The sequence below is a fragment of the Mirounga angustirostris genome, unplaced genomic scaffold, assembly GCF_029215605.1.
Source record: "Mirounga angustirostris isolate CCGP_5_RB_7025 unplaced genomic scaffold, mMirAng1.0.hap1 SCAF_2, whole genome shotgun sequence".
NCBI lineage: Eukaryota > Metazoa > Chordata > Mammalia > Carnivora > Phocidae > Mirounga > Mirounga angustirostris.
In genome coordinates this window covers 66,460,750-66,484,424 of record NW_026991710.1, presented here as the reverse complement: position 1 = coordinate 66,484,424, position 23,675 = coordinate 66,460,750, and the positions used below count along the sequence as shown (strand labels likewise).

The 23,675-nt window shown below is 45.2% G+C and overlaps 1 protein-coding gene across 2 annotated transcripts in view; it reads left to right on the top strand.

Moving 5' to 3' along the window:
• Nucleotides 1-1,861: 1,861 nt before the first annotated feature.
• The window catches only part of HPSE (heparanase), a 38,096-nt gene continuing 16,282 nt past the window's right edge, over nucleotides 1,862-23,675 (top strand). For both annotated transcript variants that reach the window (XM_064584716.1, XM_064584715.1), the window contains exons 1-4: nucleotides 1,862-2,175; nucleotides 15,462-15,607; nucleotides 17,800-17,925; nucleotides 23,488-23,661. In XM_064584716.1, coding sequence (XP_064440786.1) covers nucleotides 1,958-2,175; nucleotides 15,462-15,607; nucleotides 17,800-17,925; nucleotides 23,488-23,661 — 664 coding nt within the window. In that variant the 5' untranslated portion in view covers nucleotides 1,862-1,957. The remainder of the gene's footprint in view (nucleotides 2,176-15,461; nucleotides 15,608-17,799; nucleotides 17,926-23,487; nucleotides 23,662-23,675) is intronic.

Genomic DNA, 23,675 nt, shown 5'->3' with positions numbered 1-23,675 from the left:
GGCAGACACTTAACTGACTGAGCCACCCAGGAACCCCAACAATCTATTCTTATTTACCTATTTTTTATTGTTATGTTAATCACCATACAGTACATCATTAGTTTTTGATGTAGTGTCCCATGATTCATTGTTTGCATATAACACCCAGTGCTTCATTCAATAGTGCCCTCTTTAATACCCATCACCAGGCTAACCCATCCCCCACCCCCTCCCCTCTAGAACCCTCAGTTTGTTTCTCAGAGTCCATAGTCTCTCATGGTTCATCTTATTTACCTATTTTTTTAAGTAAGCTTTACACCCAATGTGGGGCTTGAACTCATGACCTTGAGATTGAGTCCCATGCTCTACGGACTGAGCCAACCACGTGTCCCCAGTCCATTTATTTATTTATTTATTTATTTATTTATTTATTTGAGAGACAGAATGAGAGACAGCACGAGAGGGAAGAGGGTCAGAGGGAGAAGCAGACCCCCCGCTGAGCAGGGAGCCCGATGTGGGACTCGATCCCGGGACTCCAGGATCATGACCTGAGCCGAAGGCAGTCGCTTAACCAACTGAGCCACCCAGGTGCCCCATCCCTCGTCCATTTTTATGTATTGTTTTATAGGTGGTGCAATCTCAGTAGAAAATCCTAAGGGTCTTGGTGTCATTTGTTTAGTCAACAAATACTTATTGGATGGCCACTAAGTGCCAAGCAGGATGCCATGAACTTTAATGAGTGCACTACACGAGACAAAGGCCATCTCTGCATTCATGGAGTTTGTAGTCTAGCAGGTGAGGCCAACGTGGGAGCAATAATCACAATACTAGCAGATGTGCCAAGTTCTAGCCAGGTCAGGATGCAGTGAGAACACGTCATGGAGACTCTCAGCTGCCTGGCGTTCCAAGCACAGCTTCTTTGAGGAAGTTATATTTCAGCTGAGACAGGCTACCATCTGCCCGAGGTTGTGTAACTGTCTTCACATCCCAACTGTGACACTTGGACATGTTAATGTCTTAGAGCCTGAGTCCTCCTGTGTAAACTGAGCATAATACACACTTGGCAGGGAGGTGGAAATACGAGAGAATACAAGGAAAGCATCTCCTAGGGCATCAGGCATATAGAGTGAGCCGTAAGTGCATGGTGCTTTTCACAATTATCTATCAATGTAAGGCATCAAGGGAAAACTGAAGGAGATTGCCCAACAGCTAAAGATAAATTTACAGAGGAGAAATTTGGCAAAGACTCCAAATTGGAGAGATAGTCACCACCCCAAACTCAGGCTTGGCGTCCTGAATTTCAGGTGCTGAAGCACCTGATACTTTAAGGCTCTGCCAAGTGTTGTTTTCATGATAAGCTGGTAGGAATTTTTGAAGGTTGATCTCTTTCTAGCTGTGGGTGAGCCAACGCCCAGGTCCGACTTCTCAGGTAAAAGGACACCTCTGACCGTGTGTCCTGGTCAGAGGACACACGGTTAATCAAGAGACAAGCAAGCGCTTATAAGCCAGATGAGGCGGGGAGCGATGAATGCCCAGCTGGAGGTTCTAGTTGAGCGTCAGAAGACCCGGCGCCACCCACATGAGGCCTCGGGTGGGAACCGTGCTCAAGGACCTTGTGCTCTGGGGTCGGGATGCCCAGGGCCGGTCCGCGGGCGCTCCCTCTCCAGGGCTCCTGGGCACTTGGCTCCTGGCCAGGTCCGCACCCTCCGGGTGGGTGTGGGTGATTCCGTAAGGGGGCGTGACCGGCCCCGGGGGGGGGGAAAGCGTGCAAGGAAGTGGGAGCGAGCGGGGGAGGCGGGGCGGCGGGAAGAGGGAGCAGTGGGAGGGCTGCAGGGCAGGAGTGGGAGGGCTGCAGGGCGCAGTGGGAGGGGGAGGCGCGAGGGAGAAAAGGGCGCTGTGACGGGGCGGGAGGAAGTGCGCGAGTTCTCAGCTCCGGCTGCGAGGCGGCTGGCGGGTGGGCCGGCCAGGTGAGCCCGAGATGCCGCTGCGCTGGAAGCCGGGGCTGCCGCTGCTGCTGCTCCTGGGGCCGCTCGGTCCCTTCTCCCCGGGCGCCCGGGCGGGACCCGCGCAGGCCGAGGACGCCGTGGAGCTGCGCTTCTCCACCGAGCGGCCGGTGCACCTGGTGAGTCCCGCGTTCCTGTCCTTCACCATCGACGCCAACCTGGCCACCGACCCGCGGTTCCTCACCTTCCTGGGGTAAGCGCCGGCCGGCCTGTCCCTGTGTCCTGCCTTCCTGACATCCACGCCCGGGGGGGACCTTTATCTCCCTCCGTCTCCCGGTCTCTGTCTCTTGCCCTCCTTCCCTCTCCCGAGGCAGCCGCCCCCAAACCGCTCTTTCCCGCCTTCATTCATTCAGCAAGTGTGGCCTGAGCGCCAACTAAGGGCCAGGTATTACGGGGAAATTTGGAAAAGAAATTTCCCACCGACCCCAGAAACATGCCTGGAGGAGGGGACCCAGGCAAGTGCGCCTGGAGGGCTATGAGCCCTTGAATTCGCAGCACAGTATAGAACGGTAAGATCGTGGACCAGGCTTACCGCTCTTAAACTCTGTTAGGAAGGTTAAAAAAAAAAAAGTTAGAAAAGACCTCAAAGGAAAATAAGTGTGTGTGTGTATAAAATATAATTTTATATATTTTAAAATAAACTTTTAAAGAGCAGTTTTAGGTTCACAGCAAAGTTAAGCACAAGGTAGAGATTTCCAGTATTAGACTGTTTTTTAAAAAATCTAAATATTAAATAAATGAGACTTAGGAGACCATTGCAGTGACTTACAGAGCCTGAATAAAAAGATATTTTTCCAACACGAGGCTGCAAAATCAGCCGTAATTTTTTTTCTCGCCTGAGAGAAACAAACTGGTGCTTGTTCACTGGCCGTTGCCCCATGAGTGCAGGCTGATCCCAGGACAGGGAGCTGCAGGGACAGTCCCGGGTCATCTAGGCCACTTATCTAGGTCATGAGAGCCTCCAGAAATGGCCACACCTCAACCAGTCCAAACAGCTGGGAATCTCCTCATTCCCAGACACCTACATGTTCTCCTGCCTACGCCCATGCTGTCAGCTGCCATTGCTAATTTTGGTCATGTATTCTGTAAAGAAAAGCAGGTAGCCTAATGGTGAAGAGACTGGCAGTCAGACCACCCTGGCTTGATTCCCAGCTCCGCCAAAGATGGCTGGCTTGGTTGTTATAGGAGGCTTGGCAACTCCAAGCCTCCATTCCTTCACCTGTAGCATAGAACTTCTAAACAGTTTGTAGGACTGTTATGAGGATTTCATGAGATAATAAATAAGTAGGGAGCAAGGGTTTGACACAGAGTGTTCAAAATTTAAGCTCATTGCTTCTTCCTGGAAAATGATGAGTATTTACTAACCGTTCACCAGTTCTCTGGGTGTCTCTTTTGATCATAGCTAGCCTCCATCTTTCTCTTTGGCAGGGGAGGGAGAATTGCCTGGTGCAGAGGAAGCCCAGCCCCACTTTTTGCCCTTCCTCTTGGGGCTAGGAAGCTGATATCACACAGCAGGTGGTTGGGAGAGACGGAAAGATGACTCTGGAGAAACTCTGAACTGTGGGCTCAGTATCTGAGGACCCCGGGCCTAGCTTGGGAGGTGGGGTGGGGGCATGGGAGGGGAAGAGACAGTGTGAGGTGCCCTGCTGAAAACAGAGGCACTAACTGAACCACTTACTGAAATGTGAGAACGCCAGGCCTTTTCTGATGCTGAGGCTACCATGTGCCCCGCCCTTCCCCAAGGAAGGCATCTGGGGATTCTTCCTGGAGAAACAGAACCAAAAGAAAAAACCTACAGCACAACTTTGGGGATCCAGGCCTGAACACCCTGCGGTGGAGCTAACCAGTTGACTAGCACCACCCTCATCCTCCCCACCCCCAACACACACAGAACTTCGGGTCTGCAATTCAGCAGGGGTGATACTTTGTCTCTTCATTTCCCGTATCTCTTTCTTCCCCCTGGCCCCCACCTTTTGGTTAAAGGCGGGAGGATAATGAAACCAAAAGAGTATAGTGTGCAATAGATAAAAGTATTTCTTTGGTTTACAGAACTCAGTGTATCCCTCTTCATATGGTTTTCTCTCCTGGGCTGGCTCCTGACCACTCCAGTCCACTCCCTTGGCTGTCTTCAATGCCTGCTCCCCAGGGGCTTCTGCAGCACTTCCAGCTATTCCCAGCTGCAACTTACAAGACTGACGCTCGAATAGGCAGGAGCTTCCTCTCACTGTCTGCTAAGACCTGGCTTCTGATTTAGGGTCTTTGAGAGTCCACCTCCCCAGGACGGTTAGCACAGTGCCCCAAGGGATCTGCCCATCTCAGATAGCAACACTAAGCTTAATACCTGTGAGATGGGTGTTGTTCTCTTCCATTTCCTCAAAAGTGAAGATGCTAAGGCAAAGATGGCAAGAGCTGAGCAGATGAAAGCTAAAGGAGCAGGGAGAGGGTAACAGAAATAGCTGGTGCTATCTGAGCCTTCGGCATGTCATGTCCTCTTCCTAGCATCTCCTAGGTTTTGATCCATTTAGTCCTTACTACAAGACTATGAGGGCAGGACTATTATTATCTCCATTTAAAAAAAAAAATGAAGAGGGATGCCTGGGTGGCTCAGTAGGTTAAGCGTCTGCCTTCGGCTCAGGTCATGATCCTGGGATCCTGGGATTGAGTCCCGCATCGGGATCCTGGCTCAGCGGGGATCCTGCCTCTCCCTCTGTCTGCCACTCCCCTGCTTGTGCTTTCTCTCTCTCTCTGACAAATAAATAAAATCTTTAAAAAAATATAAAAAATTTTAATTTAAAAAATGAAGAGTGAGGTTTAGGGAGACTCAGTAAATGACCCCTAGTCAACCAGCTGTTCATGAAGTTGCAGAGTCTGAGCCCAGATACTAATTGCAGGTACAAGAGTGCACAAAAATAAAGTAAGCAGTATATAGATATAGATTCTTTATTTAAATTCAATTTAGTTAACATACAGTGTATTATTAGTTTCAGGGGTAGAATTCAGTGATTCATCAGTTGCATACAACACCCAGTGCTCATTACACCATGCTGCCCATCACCCAGTTACCCCATCCCCCCATGCACCTCCCCTCCAGCAACCCTCAGTTTGTTTCCTAGAGTTCAGTGTCTTTTATGATGTGCTTCCCTATTTTCATCTTATTTTATTTTTCCTTCCCTTCCCCTATGTTCATCTGTTTTGTTTCTTAAAAGCAGTTTATATCTTTTAAAGGCAGTAGGGTAGGGTATAGAGGAAAAAGAATGCCCAGAAACAAATTGAGAAGACTGATGTAATGAAAAGAAGGACTGACCTGAGAGTGGGAGAATCAGGGCCCAGACCTCAGAGCTTCAACAGAGGCCTGAGCACATTTAATCAGGTGGCATTGTTCTGGTTTCCCACGATGGCAAACAGATGTGGTTTTTCTTTTTTTCACATTTGTAATTAGAGAACATAGAGTACACAGAACTTAAATGCCAGTGATAGAACATTCTAGAATTGGAAAGAAGCATCTTTTCAGCGTGTCTTCTTCCCAGAGGTAACTAATCAACAACCCAATCAAAAATTTCCTATGCCTGGGCGCCTGGGTGGCTCAGTTGGTTAAGCGACTGCCTTCGGCTCAGGTCATGATCCTGGAGTCCCGGGATCGAGTCCTGTGTCGGGCTCCCTGCTCGGCGGGGAGTCTGCTTCTCCCTCTGACCCTCCCCCCTCTCATGTGCTCTCTCTCATTATCTCTCTCTCAAATAAATAAATAAAATCTTAAAAAAAAAAAATTTCCTATGCCTGACTATGTGCAGAGCTCCGAAGAGGCACTGACCCTCAAAGATGGGTCATGTGCCAGCTACATATGCAATTTAAAATTTCCTAGTAGCCATGTTAAAAAATGGTAAAAGAGGTGCGGCTGTGTGGTTCAATCAGTTAAGCATCCTGACTCTTCTTTTTTTTTTTTTAAGGTTTTATTTATTTATTTGACAGAGAGAGACACAGTGAGAGAGGGAACACAAGCAGGGGGAGTGGGAGAGGGAGAAGCAGGCTCCCCGCAGAGCAGAGAGCCCGATGCGGGGCTCGATCCCAGGACCCTGTGATCATGACCTGAGTCGAAGGCAGACGCTTAACGACTGAGCCACCCAGGCATCCCATGAGCATGTGACTCTTGATTTTGGCTCCGGTCATCATCTCATGGTCATGCCATGGAGCTGCCTCTGGCTCCGCACTGGGCATGGAGCCTACTTAAGATTCTCTCTTTCCCTCTCCCTCTTGCCCCCACCCCCTGCTCATGCTCTCTCTTAAAAAAAAAAAAAAAGAAAGTAAAAGAAACAAGTGAAGTTGATTTTAATAATATATTTCATTTAACACAAAATATCCGAAGTATTATCATTTCAACATGTAATCAATATAAAAATATTAATGAGATATTTTACATTTTTTTCAAACCAGGTCTTCAAAATCTGGTGTATATTTTATACTCATAGCACATCTCAATTCAGTCTAGCCACATTTCCAGTCCTAGCCACATGTGGCTAGTGGTTACCTTCTCTGCAGTGAGGTCCACACTTCAAACAAGACACACACGCAAAGGGGCGCCTGGGTGGCTCAGTTGGCTAAGCGTCTGCCTGCGGCTCAGGTCATGATCCCAGGGTCCTGGGATGGAGCCCCACGTCAGGCTCCCTGCTCAGCGGGGAGTCTGCTTCTCCCTCTGCCTCTCCCCACCCCTGTATCCCCCGCTCGTCGTGCTCTTGTGCACCCGTGCTCTCTCTCAAATAAATAAATAAAATCTTAAAAAAAAAAAAAAGACACACACACAAGCAGGATTCTCTAATACAAGGTAAAAAAAGTAGAGTGCAAAGTCAGTGCTGGAGACCCTAAGTACTCCAGAGCAGACAAGCCGGTACTAAACAGCAACAGCAGTAATTCTGCAGTTGTGCTTTCTTTTCTTTTCTTTTGGATTTTATTTATTTATTTGAGAGAGAGAGCGCACAAGCAGGGGGAGCTGCAGAGGCAGAGGGAGAAGCAGGCTCCCCGCTGAGCAAGGAGCCCGATGTGGGGCTCCATCCCAGGACCCCGGGATCATGACCTGAGCCGAAGGCAGATGTTTAACCGACTGAGCCACCCGGGGTAACCCATGCTTACTTTTCTTAAGGGTTTGCTTATTTTTTTTCAACAACGTTCATTCCTTTTTGCCAATTTGATAAATAGTTATTAATAATGACTTTCCATAATCAGATCCCTGCATCGTCATGGACGAAATTGCTTTTCATATTCAGAAAATCACTTCTAATCAATGTCAAGTGCACGTTTTGAAAACCAATATTGGAAATAACCTCAGGCCCTCTACGTGCCTATTGCTGAGAGAATAACCACAGCCAGAGAAACAGAGAACTGAGAACAATTACGAGCCATAGACTCACATGCTTTGACCCCTGAGAAGCACTGTCTCCCTGATTAAGTGCTCCTCGTTCCCTTCCCTCCCAAATCTTTCACAGTGCTCCCTGGAGCCCTTTGCATGGCCCACCCTCCCTAAAACTTGGCTCTTCTCTGAACACCCAAGTGCAGAAGTGGACATGGCTGCCTCCCTGAGGGAGCCCTTTGGAGTAGAAGCTGTGCTTTCTACAATACTGCAGCCCTTTTCCCATTGCCAACACAGCCTCTAAGTGATCTCCCACCACTCTGAATGTAGTTCAAATCCCTGCTGGCTTGTTACCTTGGGCAATAGCCTCCTTTTGTTCAGGTTCCTTGTCTGTAAAAAGAGGATAATAACCTACCTCACTGGGTTGTTTTGGGATTGAGTGAAATAATGTATGCAAAGTGTCTAAAACACTTGAGTTTGCACGAACCCAACACATGCTAGAGATGACTGTCATGACTCCAGTATGAGGTTCACTGTCTCCATGTCTGGCCCCTCATCCTATGCTCCCCATCCCTGCACTGTGCTTTGCTCTTACTCACTTCTCCTTATTGATTAAAGATTGGTGTTAGGGATACCTGGATGGCTCAGTCGGTTAAGCATCTGCCTTCGGCTCAGGTCATGGTCTGTGGGTCCTGGGATCTAGTCTTGCATTGGGCTCCTTGCTCAGCCAGGAGCCTGTTTCTCCCTCTGCCTGCTGCGCCCCCTGCTTGTGCTCTCCCTCTCTCCCTCTCTCTCTCTGACAAATAAATAAAATCTTAAAAAATAAAAAAATAAAGATTGGTGTTGATCTCACAGTTTTCTCTCCATTCCCATGTCCCACCATCATCCTAGATGACTTCAGGTCCTCTTGAATAAACTGTCTCTCAATTTCTTCACATCCACACTGTACAATCCTCTTCTCTTGGTGTTCAATTGGAACTGGGTTGTACCATCTTATGAACTGTGTGCATCTCTTCCCAGCCCCGCATTCACTGACATCAATACCGCCATCTTGAACTCAGCCCCCGTGGGTGTTTGCACCAGGGACATTGGCAAATGTGAAAAAACAGGGCACTTGTTTTTAGGGAGCCAGTTACTAGCACACACGGCTTCACCCCATTCCAGCCACCTAATACCATGGCCATGCCTTGACTCTTTCTATCACTAAGAACCTTTTAACATCTGAAATCTTAAGTGAAAGTCTCCCGTTCTTGGACGACACTCCTTACCCCCTTAAACTTTCACTCTGTGGATCTGCCACAGCCATCTGTTAGGTCCCTCCACTGAACAGCCTTTTCCTGTCTCTGCTTCTTCCACGGCTCACTTAGGCTTCTTGGTTTACCACACAAGTCATTCTTGTGATCACATCCCCCAAACTCCTGCCCTGCTGTTCTTCCTGCTAAACCCAAACCTAGCTCAGTCCAGCTGTAGTTTCCCTCTTCGGAATCTGTAAGGTGGCCATAAAGTCTGGGAACGAGAACTATTACCTAATTATGAATTGTAGTGTGTATTAATAAGCCACTTTCATGTATCTGCCTCTACCTCCCGTCTCAGTGGTTGCCCTGAAGAGCGGGCTGTGAGCACTTGGGGCTCAGGGGAAGGGCCCAGCACATGGGTTGCGCTATCCATTCTTGGCCTCCAGACTTACTGGGCCCTAGTTCCACCCCTTACCTCTTCAGCTCCCTGCCTCTCTCATCTTCCACTTCCTTAAAGCTCCGATCCTACCTCCACCTCACCACTCTGAGGCTATGACCACGGTTCTTTTCCCAAAGAAAATGAAGTCACTGGACAACTTCCTTTTCTTCTAGCCACCAAACCTGCACACATACCATGGCCACGTCTAGCTTTCTTCCTTTCTCTCTCCTCAGGCCATAGTGCCTCTCTCCTCTCTGTCTCCTGCTGCCTCCCCAAGGACTTTGCTCTGTCAGTCATCTCTTCTCTCCCTTGTCTTTAACCTCCCTTTTGACTGGGTCCTTCCTCACAGTGTGGAAACGTCCTCAGGTCTTTCCCGTCTCAAACGTGCTCTGCCCTCTCTCTCTCCTCCCCTTGGCGGCCTTCCTTACTGCCCACTTCTTCCTTGATCCACCCTCACGATGTCCCTATCGTTGTGTCATAAAATCCATCTCTCCAACATCACCAGTGACCTTTTATTACAAAATCCAATGAACACCTTTGTGTTTGTATCTTATTTGGTGTCCATCATGGGTTGAATTCCTGGGTATTGCCCCCACAATTCATACACTGAAGTTGTAACCCCTATACCTCAGCGTGTGAGCTTATTTGGAAATAGTGCCATTGCAGATACAATTAGTTAACGACTAGTTGGAGTGAGGGGCACCTGGGTGGCTCAGTCGTTAAGCGTCTGCCTTCGGCTCAGGTCAAGGTCCCAGGATCCTTGGGATCGAGTCCCACATTGGGCTCCCTGCTCCGCGGGAAGCCTGCCTCTCCCTCTCCCACTCCCTCTACTTGTGTTCTCTCTCTCGCGGTGTCTCTCTCTGTCAAATAAATACATAAAGTCTTAAAAAAAAAAAGAACTAGTTGTAGTGGAATGGAGGGGGCCTAATCCATTCTGACTGATGTCCTTACAGAAAGAGGAAATGTGGAGACGGATATGCACACAGGGAGAAGGCTGTGTGGAGACTGGAGTTGCAGCGGTGGTTCCTGGGCTGCAGGGAACCACCAGAAGCTGGGAGGGAACCTGGAACGGATCCTTCCCCGGTCACTGCAGAGGGAGCACGGCCTTGCCGGACCCCTTGATTTCAGATTTCTAGCCTCCACACCCAGAAGAGAGTAAATTTCCATGTTTAAGGCACTGGTCTGTGGTACTTTGATTCTGGAGTCTCTTGGAAGCATTTGGCGAGGTTGACAATGAAACCTTCTCATCCTTTCAGGTCTATGTTGCTTCCGTTTCTGCGGGTTCCCCCACCTCTTTAACACTTCTCCTCTTTCTTTAGCTTGTCTTAATGTTTGATGTTCCTCAGACTTCTGACTTGGGCCTTCTTTTCACATAATCTCCTGAGTGGTCTCACTGGCTTCCATGGCTTGAATTCATGCCCTATGTGATTTATGGGCTGTTGGTTTTTTGTGGGTTTTTTTTCTTTTTTTTTTCTTTTCTGATTTCTGTGGTATAAATATTCCCACCGCGGCTGATTTCAAACTGCCAACGGTTTAACAACTTGTTCTCAAAATATAACAACTGGCTCTCACAGCTGATAGGAGCCAGTACAAGCTGGCTCCCGTACACCTCCGATTTGGTGGCAGAGATAAGCAGCTTATTTTTACACGGAAGGTAAAATAAAAATACCTGCAGACTTTGCTTTCCCCTCACAAACTGCTCCGGAAGTGAAATATCTGCAGCTGCTTTGACGTGGGGCTTTTTGGTTTATTTCCATATCACTGTGGTGGTGGTAGATCCCCCCAACCACCACCTTTTTTTTCCCCTCCCCCGTATATGATAAAAATAGTATACCTTTGATCAGTTTTATTTTTATGACGTGTTTTGCAGCTGTTTAAAATCTGATTTTTGTCAGAGGGCATCAATATTGTATTCTCAAAATAAGAAAGTGTTCCCTGGCAAAGGAGACAAATAAAACGATCTTTGCTACGGATACTTTTGAAACACGGGATTTCCTTTACTTGGCAAGAGCCATAGCATTGGATTTTAATTGCGTTCAGAAAACAATCTTTCTCTGGCCCCACCTGCCCTTTCGTCAGGGTGGACTCACTTGTTCATTCACTTAACCAATATTTATTGAGCACCAGCTGTGTGCCCGGCGCTTGTCTAGGTGCTGAGGAGATTCTGATGAGCCAGACAGGTGAGAGCTTACATGGCATGGAAGGGAGATAGACAGTAAACCAAGACGGAAGCTAATTTCAGAGAATGGTGAAGGATTTGAAGAAAGTCAAAGCAGGGTAATGTGACTGAGAGTGACCTGAGGTAGTATAGTCACTATCTCTGGGAGGTAGGCTCGGGACTCAGGCATCTGACCCAGGCTGTGCGCAGATATGTATCTTGAGGTATCTTGAGCTCCTTCTACATGGTGCTAGTTTTCCTTCTGTTTCTCAGAGAGCACCAGTCTCTGGTACCAGCTACACAAAAAATCTAAAGGAGCTTCCTCTATCATCAAACACAGTCAAAATGCCAAGGGCTGGAATCAATGCCTGACTGAAGGCAGGGGGACAGAGCCAGCCTGAAGTGACTCTGAGGAAGCTCCTTGTATTAGTTGTGGGACCGTGTATCTGCACCCGTGGCCTGGGGGTTACCAGTCACTGACGTTTAAACCGAGGACTCTCCATTCTGCATCTCACCTGGATGTGTCCCTCAGCTTGTCCATTACACATGGCCAAGGGCCAAATGTAAATATGTTTTTTGGTGTTGCTTTAACATTTCCAACTCTACAAAACTGAGCCTCTCCCCCTGCCCTCATCCCCATCTCCAGTCTATCACCTATTCTTCATCTCAGCAAATATTACCATCTTCCAAGATGCTTCCCTGGGGGTAATCCTTGACTCTTCTGTAATATCCAATTAAACACAAAATCCAGGATTTCTACCTCCACAGGTGTCTTGAATTTACCCACCTCTCTCCATTCCTAGGGCTGTTACCCTATCTCAGCCTATCACTTCTTGTTTATGTTAATGTGACCACAGTCTTGGTCCTTGTATTCAGTTATTTACACTGCAGCCTGAGATTCTCTTCTAAAATAGAAGTCTGGTGAGGCCTTCTCACTCCTAAATCCTTCCATAGCTCTAAACTGCCCTCATACAAAGTTGGATTCCAGGACATGGTGGCTCCCAGTCCCTCCATGGTGCGGCCATTAGCCTCTATAGTCCACCCTCTCCCTGCCCCCAGTCTGTAGGCTCTAACCACATCTGTTAGCTCTTCATTGGTGCCATATTCTCTCCTACCTCTGCCTTTGCGGACATTTCCCTACACCTAGAACGCTTCCTTCAATCCCACCTCAGTATCTTTGACCTGGATAAGATTTATTCCTTTTGAATGTCAAACGGTGAAGCTACTTCCCCCAAAACCCTCTAACCACACCCTACCCCCAGCCCAGAGTTTGGGTTAGGATCCCCATTGTGTGTTCTCATAGCACTGTTTTGGAATTGCCTATATACCTGTTTAAATACATGTGTATGCACTTGGGGCACCTGGGTGGCTCTGTCAGTTGAGTGTCCAACTCTTGATTTCAGCTCAGGTCATGATCTCAGGGTCATGGGATCGAACACTCCTCCCTCCCCAATCCAGGCCCCGTGCTGAGCAGGGAGTCTGCTTGGGCTTCTCTCTCCTTCTGCCCCTTCCCCGCTTGTGCAAGCTGTCTGTCTCTCTCTCTCCCTCAAATAAATAAATAATAAATCCTTAAATATGTATGTATAAATATATATATATGCAAGATTGTAAATTATATGAGAACAGCAGCTCTCTCTGTCTTGTTTCCTATTGTATCCCCTGCAACTAGCATAATGCCTGGCAGAGTGGGCCTGCCGTGAATATTTATTGATTAACGGATGGCTATGTCTCCCTTCCTAAATTTTGGTTTCTTTGCTTATCCTTAAAAAATAAAACCACCTTGTATAAATTAAAATGTCATATGCTCATTATGGAACACTTATAAAATACAGAAGAGAGTCTACCATCCATCTCAGTACATAGAATGACCCCTGTTATCACCTTGTATATATATTATTTTCATTGTTGAAATCACACTTGTCTGCAGCTTCTTTTTTTTTTTTTTTTAAAGATTTTATTCATTTATTTGACAGAGAGAGAGAGAGAACAAGTAGGCAGAGAGGCAGGCAGAGGGAGAGGGAGAATCAGGCTTCCCGCCGAGCAGGGAGCCCGATGCGGGGCTCGATCCCAGGACCCCCGGGATCATGACCTGAGCCGAAGGCAGCAGCTTAACCGACTGAGCCACCCAGGCGCTCCTGTCTGCAGCTTCTTTTAATTGTGGTAAAAGACACCAAACATAAAACTTACCATTTAACTGTTTCAAGTGTGTAGTGTAGTTCGGTGGCATTAAGTATACTCACACTGCAACCATCACCACCACCCATCTTGGAACTTTCTCATCTTCCCAAAAGGAAACTCTGTGCCCATCAAACAACAGCGCTCTCTTGCCCTCCCTACCGCTTATTTTTGTTTGGGTTTGTAGCAAAGTGGAAATGGCTTTCTTCTGAATCCTTACTTAGTTCCCGTTAGCATCTCCCTTTATTTTCAAGTGGTTGTGAGGATTTCGCAGCACAGACCGTCCTTCCTGGCGTTCTTTGGTGTTGCCCGGTGCTTCAGTTAACGCTGAATCCCAGGCCGATAATGTTTCTGAAGCCTCACTTTGTGCTGTGTTTCCGCACTTAGGGGCCCATGAAAATCTTCTAACTTCTAAAATCTTCTAACTTCTTGTAAGATCCAAAGAAAATGAACTTTTAGGTCAAAGAAAATGTTTTAATATATAATATTCACATGTTTGTCTTTATAGAAATATCATCATGACATATAAATTTAAATATATATATATATTTTTTTAATGGAAGAAGAGGATCATGAAGGCAAAAATGCCTAGGTAGTACAGTAAGTTACAAACAAACAAAAGAATGGTGAGGAGGAATTGCTGGAGTTTTTTAAGGCAGAAGACTTATCCTTTGGTCTATTTCCATCTTTTAAGTTCTCTTTCGTAAGTATAAATAAAGTCATCTTTAGAACATTTTACATAGCAGTATATATAGTTCAGCAGTATCCTAAAATTTTAGATTTAAAAATTTAAAAATTTTAAATTTTAGGTCAGGTCTCTAATTCCTCAGATGTTAAGACATATTGCCAGTTAGTCCTCCTGGAATGATTTTCCAATGTGAAAGAACCCACATGGAAGCTAATTAATTGGACCATTCCAAAGAACTATACGGCATTGGTTTTACGTGTTTTAAGAGAATTCAGAGAATAGTGTGGCCAGGATCACATGTATGAGACTTCAGAAATGTATGGCAGGTGTCCCCATTACCTGTGTCTTCTGATATCTTCATTTTGTTCATTAAAATATTCATGACATCTTCATCTTTTTAAGGAAGGGATTGTAAAGCATTCTGATTCCATTCTAGAGCATTTGGTGCCATTCTGAGCAATAATAGGCACCTACCAGCAGCATTTTTGACTTGATGAGATATGCATTTAGAATTGCTCAAATTAGAGTTGTTGATGATAGGAATTAGAATCTTATCTAATTCTAATTCATTTGGCTTAAATTTAGAAGGATGGTTTTCCTTGAAAGCCAGAGTTAGGGAGAAGAGGAAGAATCCTAACTCATTTATAAACTTATCTGAGAACATAAACTTTTTTTTTACATTTTTAAAAAGATTTATTTTATAATTTTTTTAGATTATTTATTTATTTGAGAGAGAGAGAACATGAGCAGGGAGGAGAGGGAGAAGCAGACTCCCTGCTGAGCAAGGAGCCTGACGATGCAGGGCTCCATCCTAGGACCCTGGGATCATGACCTGAGCCAAAGGCAGACATTTAACTGACTGAGCCACCCAGGTGCCCCAAGATTTATTTATTTTAGAGAGAGCATGAGCACAAGTGTGGGGAGCAGAGGGAGAGAATCCCAAGCAGCAGACTCCCTGATGAGTGTGGAGCCTGACGTGGGGCCATGCCAAGACCCCGAGATCATGACCAAGTCAAAATCAAGAGTCCGATGCTTAACCTACTGAGCCACCCAGGGGCCCCGAGAACATACATTTTTGAAGACAATCTATTTTTCAAAGAAACAGAGTCATCTTTCCTATAGTGCCCACTCTCTTAACCTCTTTTCCTCCATCAATCATAAAAGGTTATGAGTCTTTTGAAAGTACTGAACACTGTCCTACTTGTCAAATTAAAATATAAGTTCTTGCCAGAGTCAGAGCTCCAAGTTGCCTGCAGGCGCCTAGATGTGCAATCTCGCACTTAGAAAGATTCCGACTGAGAAGACTTCCCCGTTATAGCAATAGGACTTCTCCCTCCAAGCCCCGTACCGCTACATATTAAGAAATAGGTCCACCTCAAGAGTAAACATGTTAGACTGGAGTGTCCTGGAAAACATACTTTTAATTTCTTGCTTGTCTTCTAACAGTTCTCCAAAGCTTCGCACTTTGGCTAGAGGTTTGTCTCCGGCACACCTACGATTTGGTGGCACCAAGACGGACTTTCTCATTTTCGATCCCCAAAAAGAACCGACCTTTGAAGAGAGGAGTTACTGGCAGTCTCAAGGCAACCAGGGTGAACTTTTTAAAGATTATTATTATTTTTTTTTTAATTTATTTGAGAGAGAGAATGAGAGAGAGAGAGTACATGAGAGGGGGGAGGGTCAGAGGGAGAAGCAGACCCCCCGCCGAGCAGGGAGCCCGACGTGGGACTCGATCCCGGGACTCCAGGATCATGACCTGAGCCGAAGGCAGTCGCTTAAGCAACTGAGCCACCCAGGCGCCCCTGGGTTCCTTTCTTTTAATCATCACTAGGATTGTCAAATTAATTTTTTTTGTGTGTGTGTGAGAGAGAGAATGAGAGAGAGAGAAAGAGAGCATGAGAGGGGGGAGGGTCAGAGGGAGAAGCAGACTCCCTGCCGAGCAGGGAGCCCGATGCGGGACTCGATCCCGGGACTCCAGGATCATGACCTGAGCCGAAGGCAGTCGCTCAACCAACTGAGCCACCCAGGCGCCCCAGGGTGCACTTTTTAAAGATTCACAATATGTTTTAATTCACTTCAGTCAGTCTTGAGCATTCTCAGAGAAGTGTTCTGGCTGCCATCTAACAGTAAGAAACCGAGGGCTCCCGGCTGCCCGATGGAGGCACTCTCACAAAAGGAGGAAGTAGGGGGCAGGTGTCCTCCTCCCAATGTTTTCAGGAATGTGAGACCTCACACAAAAAATTGTGCTGGGCGTAACTGAGAGTTAATTGTGCTGTAAATAGAACAATGATTGTAGCTGAAGGACACAGCTGCTTAGTGGGAGCGTGTGGGCAGAAATGTGTCAAACTGAAAAGAGTATTTCCAGCCGAAGACACAAGCAATGGATTGCAACCCATTTATTCTGAAAATAGAATGTGAATAGAAGGTACACCAAGAGGGTGTGGAGATATGCTCTGCTTCTTAGACTGGATTTTAAGATTTGATTTATTGGGCAGTGACTGTCAAACTTTATTGACTACCCGTAGTCACCTGGGGTGAGTTTGAATATTTGGATTCTGTGTTCCAACCTTAGATTACGAGCTTAGCAAGCTCCTCAGGTGATTCTGATATTTGGAAGTCTGTTGGCTCCCCCTGAGAAACCTGCCTTAGGGAGTGACGAGGATTTGCCCTATGTCTTTCATAAGTACTTTACAGACATCAAATGGAAGTTAAATCATTATTCTAACAATTATGAAAAATACGGTGTATATATAGTTGAATTATAATAATGTATGCATCATGCATATATTAGTGAATAATATTTCATTATTTCATATATTACATATTTTCCTTCTATTTTCTTCAGGTAGGAAGTGTCCAGAACAGTTAATCAGTAATTGGGCCAAAATTGATAGAAGAGTAATTAGAAAAAAATGGAAAAAAGCAGGAGAATTCTCTTAAAGTGACATATTGGAATCATTTATGCTTAGACTTGACCATTCCCATCGGTCATGTGTGTTTGAAAGGTCTCTTAAGTTCAGACCAGAAACTCTCCTTTGCTCATCAGTTTTCCTCATCCTGTGTGTATATGTGGTGGGAGATAGGAGGTGTCAAGTGCCTCTCAAACATCCTTTTTGAGCACAGGGATGGATGAGGCACCGGCTGCCAGAAAGCCAGAATGTGCAGCTTCCCAGAAAGGAAGTTGTTGGCGGGTCAGCACGCCCTGGCAGCCAGCGCCCAACAACTCTGCTGCCCTTGTGATAAAGAAGTCTGGTCTGCCTGACAGCATAGTGGTTGACTTTTCCAATTGCCCATGTGGTGGTCTCAGAAGCTTTGAGGATATCGTATTTGAAGGAAAAAAAAAAAGTCAACATTTCCTGTCCCATCATTATGGCAAGAGGAAATCAACCCAAAGCAGATAGAGTCCAGCGAAACAAACTCCTGTGTATTTTGAAAGTGAATCTTAAGAGAATTGAACTATGTTTTCTTCGGTGGGGTTCTCTAGCAATTTGAAGTTTCTGAGGAGCCTTCTGAATTGTTAAATAAACTGAAGTCATGTCCAATGTATCTGTGTCCAGGGTATGTCCAGTATTTCTTAGGAAACCTGCCCTTTGGTGGTTTTTTGTGTGGTGATTGGTTAGCCAACAAATTTGACGTGTGTAACAGAATATATCTTTCTCTGATCTCATACCAGAAATGTAATTATACTGCTTTAGGCACATAAATAGGTAATGAAATAAATGTATGGGATTTCAACCTTACCACTGTGAAAATAGATCCTCTAAATTATTTCTTCCATTTGCAGATATGTGCAAATCTGGATCCATCCCTTCTGATGTAGAGAAGAGGTTACAGTTGGAATGGCCCTTCCAGGAACAATTGCTGCTCAGAGAACAGTATCAGAAAAAGTTCAAGAACAGCACTTACTCAAGTAAGAGATGAAAGGCACCTGCTGGTGTCCCAGCCCCCAAAATATATGGATAGCTTGAACTTGGGCTTGAACCATGTAAGCCCTATAGCAGTTGTGTTAAGAGTTAATGGAACCTAAAACTTCTGTTTTTTTTTTTTTTTTTTTTTTTTCTCATTTCTTCACCTGACTTTGCCTACTAGCCATGAAGTGAAATCTAGAAATCATTCACGAGCTAATAATGACCTTTACTGCTCTGAAGAACTAGGAAGTCAAGGAAGACACAGATACAGTCCTTGTGTAAAAGTGAAGTACAAAAGTATGAAGAGTAAACAATGGGGGCGCTTGACTAGTTCAGTCAGTAGAGCCTACGACTCTTGATCTCGGGGTTGAGGGTTCAAGCCCCATGCTAGGTGTACAGATTACTTAAAAATAAATCTTTAGGGGAAAAAAAAGAGCAAGATGTGAAAACCATTCACACCTCGTCATCCATTCCATCTCTCCTCCCAGAAGCAACCCCTAAATTATGAGTTGGTGTACCATTAGGCAGTGGAAGCCTGAGTCATGCCAGACAGTGTTGGCCATCAAGCAGCTCTCTCTTTTTCTTTCCTCTGTGGCTTTGCAGACATAGAACTAGCTCGACGAACCAGGAATTTATTTCCATTCACTGAAACAGTTATCCAGTCTTCAAAATGGGAAGATGTTGTCATGCAGGGCTTTAAAACAACTGAAACAAGCCGTCCTCATTTAACTATGAAAAATATTTTTATCTGAAAGTTGATGTTTTAGGAGCGCCTGGGTGGCTCAGTCGGTTAAGCGGCTGCCTTCAGCTCGGGTCGTGATCCCAGGGTCCTGGGATCGAGCCCCACATCGGGCTCCCTGCTCAGCGGAGAGCCTGCTTCTCCCTCTCCCTCTGCCTGCTGCTCTGCCTACTTGTGCTCTCTCTCTCTGTGTCAAATAAATAAATAAAATCTAAAAAAAAAAAAGAAAGTTGATGTTTTAGACCCAACTAAGGGATGATGTTGCCCCAGATCTCAGTTAAGGGAATAACCTGCTCAGATACTCTACAACTGTCTTTTGATTTTTGAAAAATAAATTATCTTGTAGTTAATTTGGGTCACTCGGCATTTCTAAGAGAACATTACTAGAAGTAGATCACTTATCTTTGAAAGATTTTACTGGATATTATCTGGATGTCAATGTATCCAATGGATTTTTATTTTTATATTTTTTATTTCTAAGGTACAGAAAAGATGTGACACATAAGAAATCAGAAAATAGTTTACATGTTAATAGATAATGCAGTCCTCTAAATTATTTACTGCATTTTAAAGGGGGTAGGGGAACAACTCTGACACTTTAATAACATGATCTATGGTTGAATGGAATTTGACATAACACAGGGCCATCTCAATCCCAGGAAGGGAATGACAAGAGTACAAGAGACCCATAGCAGTAGGTCTCACCTATAATAAATCAATATGATATAGGTCTGCTAAGAGAAGACTCCATGGTATTAGGTGATCTATTGATTTCTACTTTATTTTGCCTCATATTAAACATTATACCAGTTTATACCAGTTTCCTACCTCACACAATCTTTCTGGAATCAAGATGGTAGGTTTCCACCATCTTTCCCTGCCTCTGGGACTAGGACCTTCATAGTTCCTCCACCAGAAGAAAGTTCCTTCACTAACTATGTAACTAGGTCATTGTAACTGCAGCCACCCTATTGGCTAAAATATTTAACAAATACGGATAGTTTATTTGCATCTGGAAACATTTGACTCCTGGTTTGAAATTCTTTGTTTTAACAGGCATGTCTTAGAAACATATAGATAGGAATGCACTGCGTTTAGTCTGGGCACCAACTCATTATAGTAGGAAGTATCTCAGAAGCCTATAGGTGTTTCCACACATTGTTCTGCACTGATGGCTGAGGTTGGTGATGCCTGAGGAACTTGGGCTGGCATTGGCCAAGGGAAGAGATAGCAAAAGTCTATGGTGGCAAGGACAGTCCTTTAATGTGTCTATCATGGCACCGACTGATTGCTTAGTCAGTGGCCCACACCCTTAACACAGGTGTCCTAGAAGATACAGGCAAGTTTTCCAATTACAGGACCCATTGGATGGTGGGTTTCGCTTAAGTAGAAGATGACAAAAACATTTGTCATGAGACTACAAACTGTAAGCCTGTTTAGGCAGGTAGAGGAAGCAGTGTTACAGATATAATTCCGGGTGTGACTGCAAAAAGAACTTCCTTATGCAAATAGTTCTACTTAATGAGCTAATTCTTTGCTCTCCGTCCTTCTCCACCTCTCTTCCTCATCACCTGAGTCCTCCCCCTCCATCACCCAGTCCCACACTGGAAATGGACACCCTTATGTAAACAGACATGGCATAAGGCCAGAGAAAGAATCAGTGCTGATTCTAGTGTGTCATTTAGATTATCTGGCCCCGGGGATCTTTCCACCCTCTCGTAGAATAAGGGTATTGATTGGGAATTGGATACTTAGCTGTGAGTTTTCTTTTTTTTTTTTTTTAAAGATTTTATTTATTTATTTGACAGAGAGAGACACAGCGAGAGAGGGAACACAAGCAGGGGGAGTGGGAGAGGGAGAAGCAGGCTTCCCGCCAAGCAGGGAGCCGGATGCAGGGCTCGATCCCAGGACCCTGGGATCATGACCTGAGCCAAAGGCAGACGCTTAACGACTGAGACCCCCAGGCGCCCCTTTCTTTTGTTTTCTTTTTAATTTTATTTATTTGTCAGAGAGAGGGAGAGAGCAAGCACAAGCAGGGGGAGTGACAGGCAGAGGGAGAAGTAGGGTCCCCACTGAGCAAGGGCCTGATGCGGGACTCGATCTCAGGACCCTGAGATCATGACCTGAACCGAAAGCAGACGCTTAACCGACTGAGCCACCCAGGCACCCCTTAGCTGTGAGTTTTCTTATTGTTCTTATTTTGAGGACAGAGTAGGCTGACTGGGTTTTTTTTTGTTTTTTTTTTTTTTAAGAGTAGATTCTAACTCAGTAATATACAGCCCTTATTCTAGGAGATGTTACTATTATGTTGTAGGAAACATAGAATGTTAAGCTATATAAATTCCAAGTGCATTTGGAAAAATGAAACAGACAAAGAATCAAGTATGAGTTGAATAAATACTCTGAAATGCAAGCGTTCTAGGTTTTTTTGAAAATGCCATTGAGGGACGAGGTGGTGGCAGTGCCTGATACCTATAAAGGCTTTTTATGGTTTACAAAGGGTTTTCACGTATGTCATTTCAACCTCGGTTTTGTGAGTAGGCACATGATGGTGCAAATTCTAGGATCGTGGATCCATAGCTGAGGCTCATGCCAGGTAAAGCGGTCACCTCACTCACAGTCTATAAGTGGGAGACTGGGTCCTGGAGCTCAGGTCTTAGGATTTCTGATCCAGGAAACTTTCTACAGCGTGGTTTTCCAATATGTATGTCTAACATGGAGCTGTGACTAAGACATTGGAGTCACCCCTTTAACAACAGGCCCTAGTAATGGCACTGTCACCAAGTAGCTATGCCGTACTGGCCAAAGCACTTCATTTCCTTGGGTGTCAGCTTCCTCATGGAAACATGAGGGTGGAGGTTTGGGGAGAACTCAACAATCCCCAAGGCTCTATGCCATCCCAAACTGTGGCTCAGGATCCAGTGGAATGCTGGGCTTTTCCAGAGAGCTTTTCCACCCCTGCTGCCCATAACTCCCTGATGATAGATGGCAGCTCTGCAGCCGTGCATGACACAGCCAATGCCCAAAACACCTCAAACAACTCCCGAGAGACGTTCCTGCCCCTCAGCCTTTACCGACAATATTAAATTGAGGGTTTCTCTGCTATGCTCACCCAGTAATTCACTTAGAATTTTTTTTTAAAGATTTTATTTATTTATTTGAGAGAGAGAGCACATGAGAGGCGGGAAGGTCAGAGGGAGAAGCAGACTCCCCGCCGAGCAGGGAGCCCGACGCGGGACTCGATCCCGGGACTCCAGGATCATGACCTGAGCTGAAGGCAGTCGCTTAACCAACTGAGCCACCCAGGTGCCCCCATTTTTTTTTTTTAAAGATTTTATTTATTTATTTGAGAGAGAGAGAATGAGAGAGAGCACATGAGAGGGGGGAGGGTCAGAGGGAGAAGCAGACTCCCTGCCGAGCAGGGAGCCCGATGCGGGACTCCATCCAGGGACTCCAGGATCATGACCTGAGCCGAAGGCAGTCACTTAACCAAATGAGCCACCCAGGCGCCCTCACTTAGAATTTTTTAAACTAGTTAAGTTCAAGAGTGAATTTCTATTCAACCACTCTAAATATATATGAAAATTACAGACATTATGCATTCGATACCTGACTTGAAGATGATATTCACACTGACATTGTCGCTACTCTCAAGAAGTGATTTTGGACTAGCTGATGGTTAGAGAAGCTGAGTTCAAAAGTTCCCAAACCTTTATGGCACTTAAGTGACTCAGTAATTGTTTAAATTGTTTTAATTTTTTTTTTTTGAAGATTTTGTTTATTTATTTGACACAGAGAGAGACACAGCGAGAGAGGGAACACAAGCAGGGGGAGCGGGAGAGGGAGAAGCAGGCTTCCCGCCGAGCAGGGAGCCCGATGCGGGGCTCGATCCCAGGACCCTGGGACCATGACCTGAGCCGAAGGCTGACGCTTAACGACTGAGCCACCCACGCGCCCCAATTGTTTTAATTTTAAATTTATCTTACCTAGCCCCAAGTAAATACCTAAGAGTTTCAATTATTAAGTTAAGTCCAAAAACTTACTAGTAATAGTTCTTGTCACGTCCAACAGAGTTGATATTTCCCTTGCAAATCTAAAGGATCCTGTAGTGCCTGTGTGAATAGGGTTGCTTGGCTGAGTTTGAATTTCAGATAAACTAATTTTTTTTTACTGTAAGTATTTCTCAAATATTGCATAGACATGCAATAAAAAATTATTCCTCATTTATCTGAAGTCCAAACTTAACTAGTTGTCTATATTTTCCTTTGCTAAATCTCACAACAAGGTGGCGAATTTCTTGAGGCTTGCCAGGATGTCTTGGCACCTAGTTTGGAAACCACAGATCTATAGCCTTAGGCCAATTTTTTAATGTCAAATTTTACTTATTTAAAATTAACAAACCCTATACGTGAATTTTCCCAAAAATTGTTTTAAATAGAATGAAATTTACCAAAAATATTCTGTGACTGAGTTTGTGAGCAGAGATGTTTCAATTATGAAGAGTGTGGCTTCTGTTGACTAATGACAGTGTGACCTGGGCGTGAATTCCCCTGAGGCCATTTGAACGAAACCAGAGTGCCAGACCAAAGCTTCTCGTTCTTTACGTGGTTCAGCGTGGAAAGCTGAATCAACAGCTGAAGTAAATGAAGTCCTATTAATTTTTAATGTTTTAATGTTTTAATTTGCCTGTCTAATTATAGTCACTCATTAGGACTGTAATTCCTTCAGTTTAACAACGAAAATAGTAATCCGTTGGAGAACAAATCTGGAGGCCTTCATTATGTGGTGCTGACCTAGCCATTAAATTGCAACATTTTTCTTTTAGAAAGCTCTGTGGATATGCTGTATACTTTTGCAAATTGCTCAGGACTGGACTTGATCTTTGGGCTAAATGCCTTACTACGATCAGCAGATTTGCAGTGGAACAGTTCTAACGCTCAGTTGCTCCTGGACTATTGCTCTTCCAAGAATTATAACATTTCTTGGGAACTAGGCAATGGTAAGTGCCCCTGA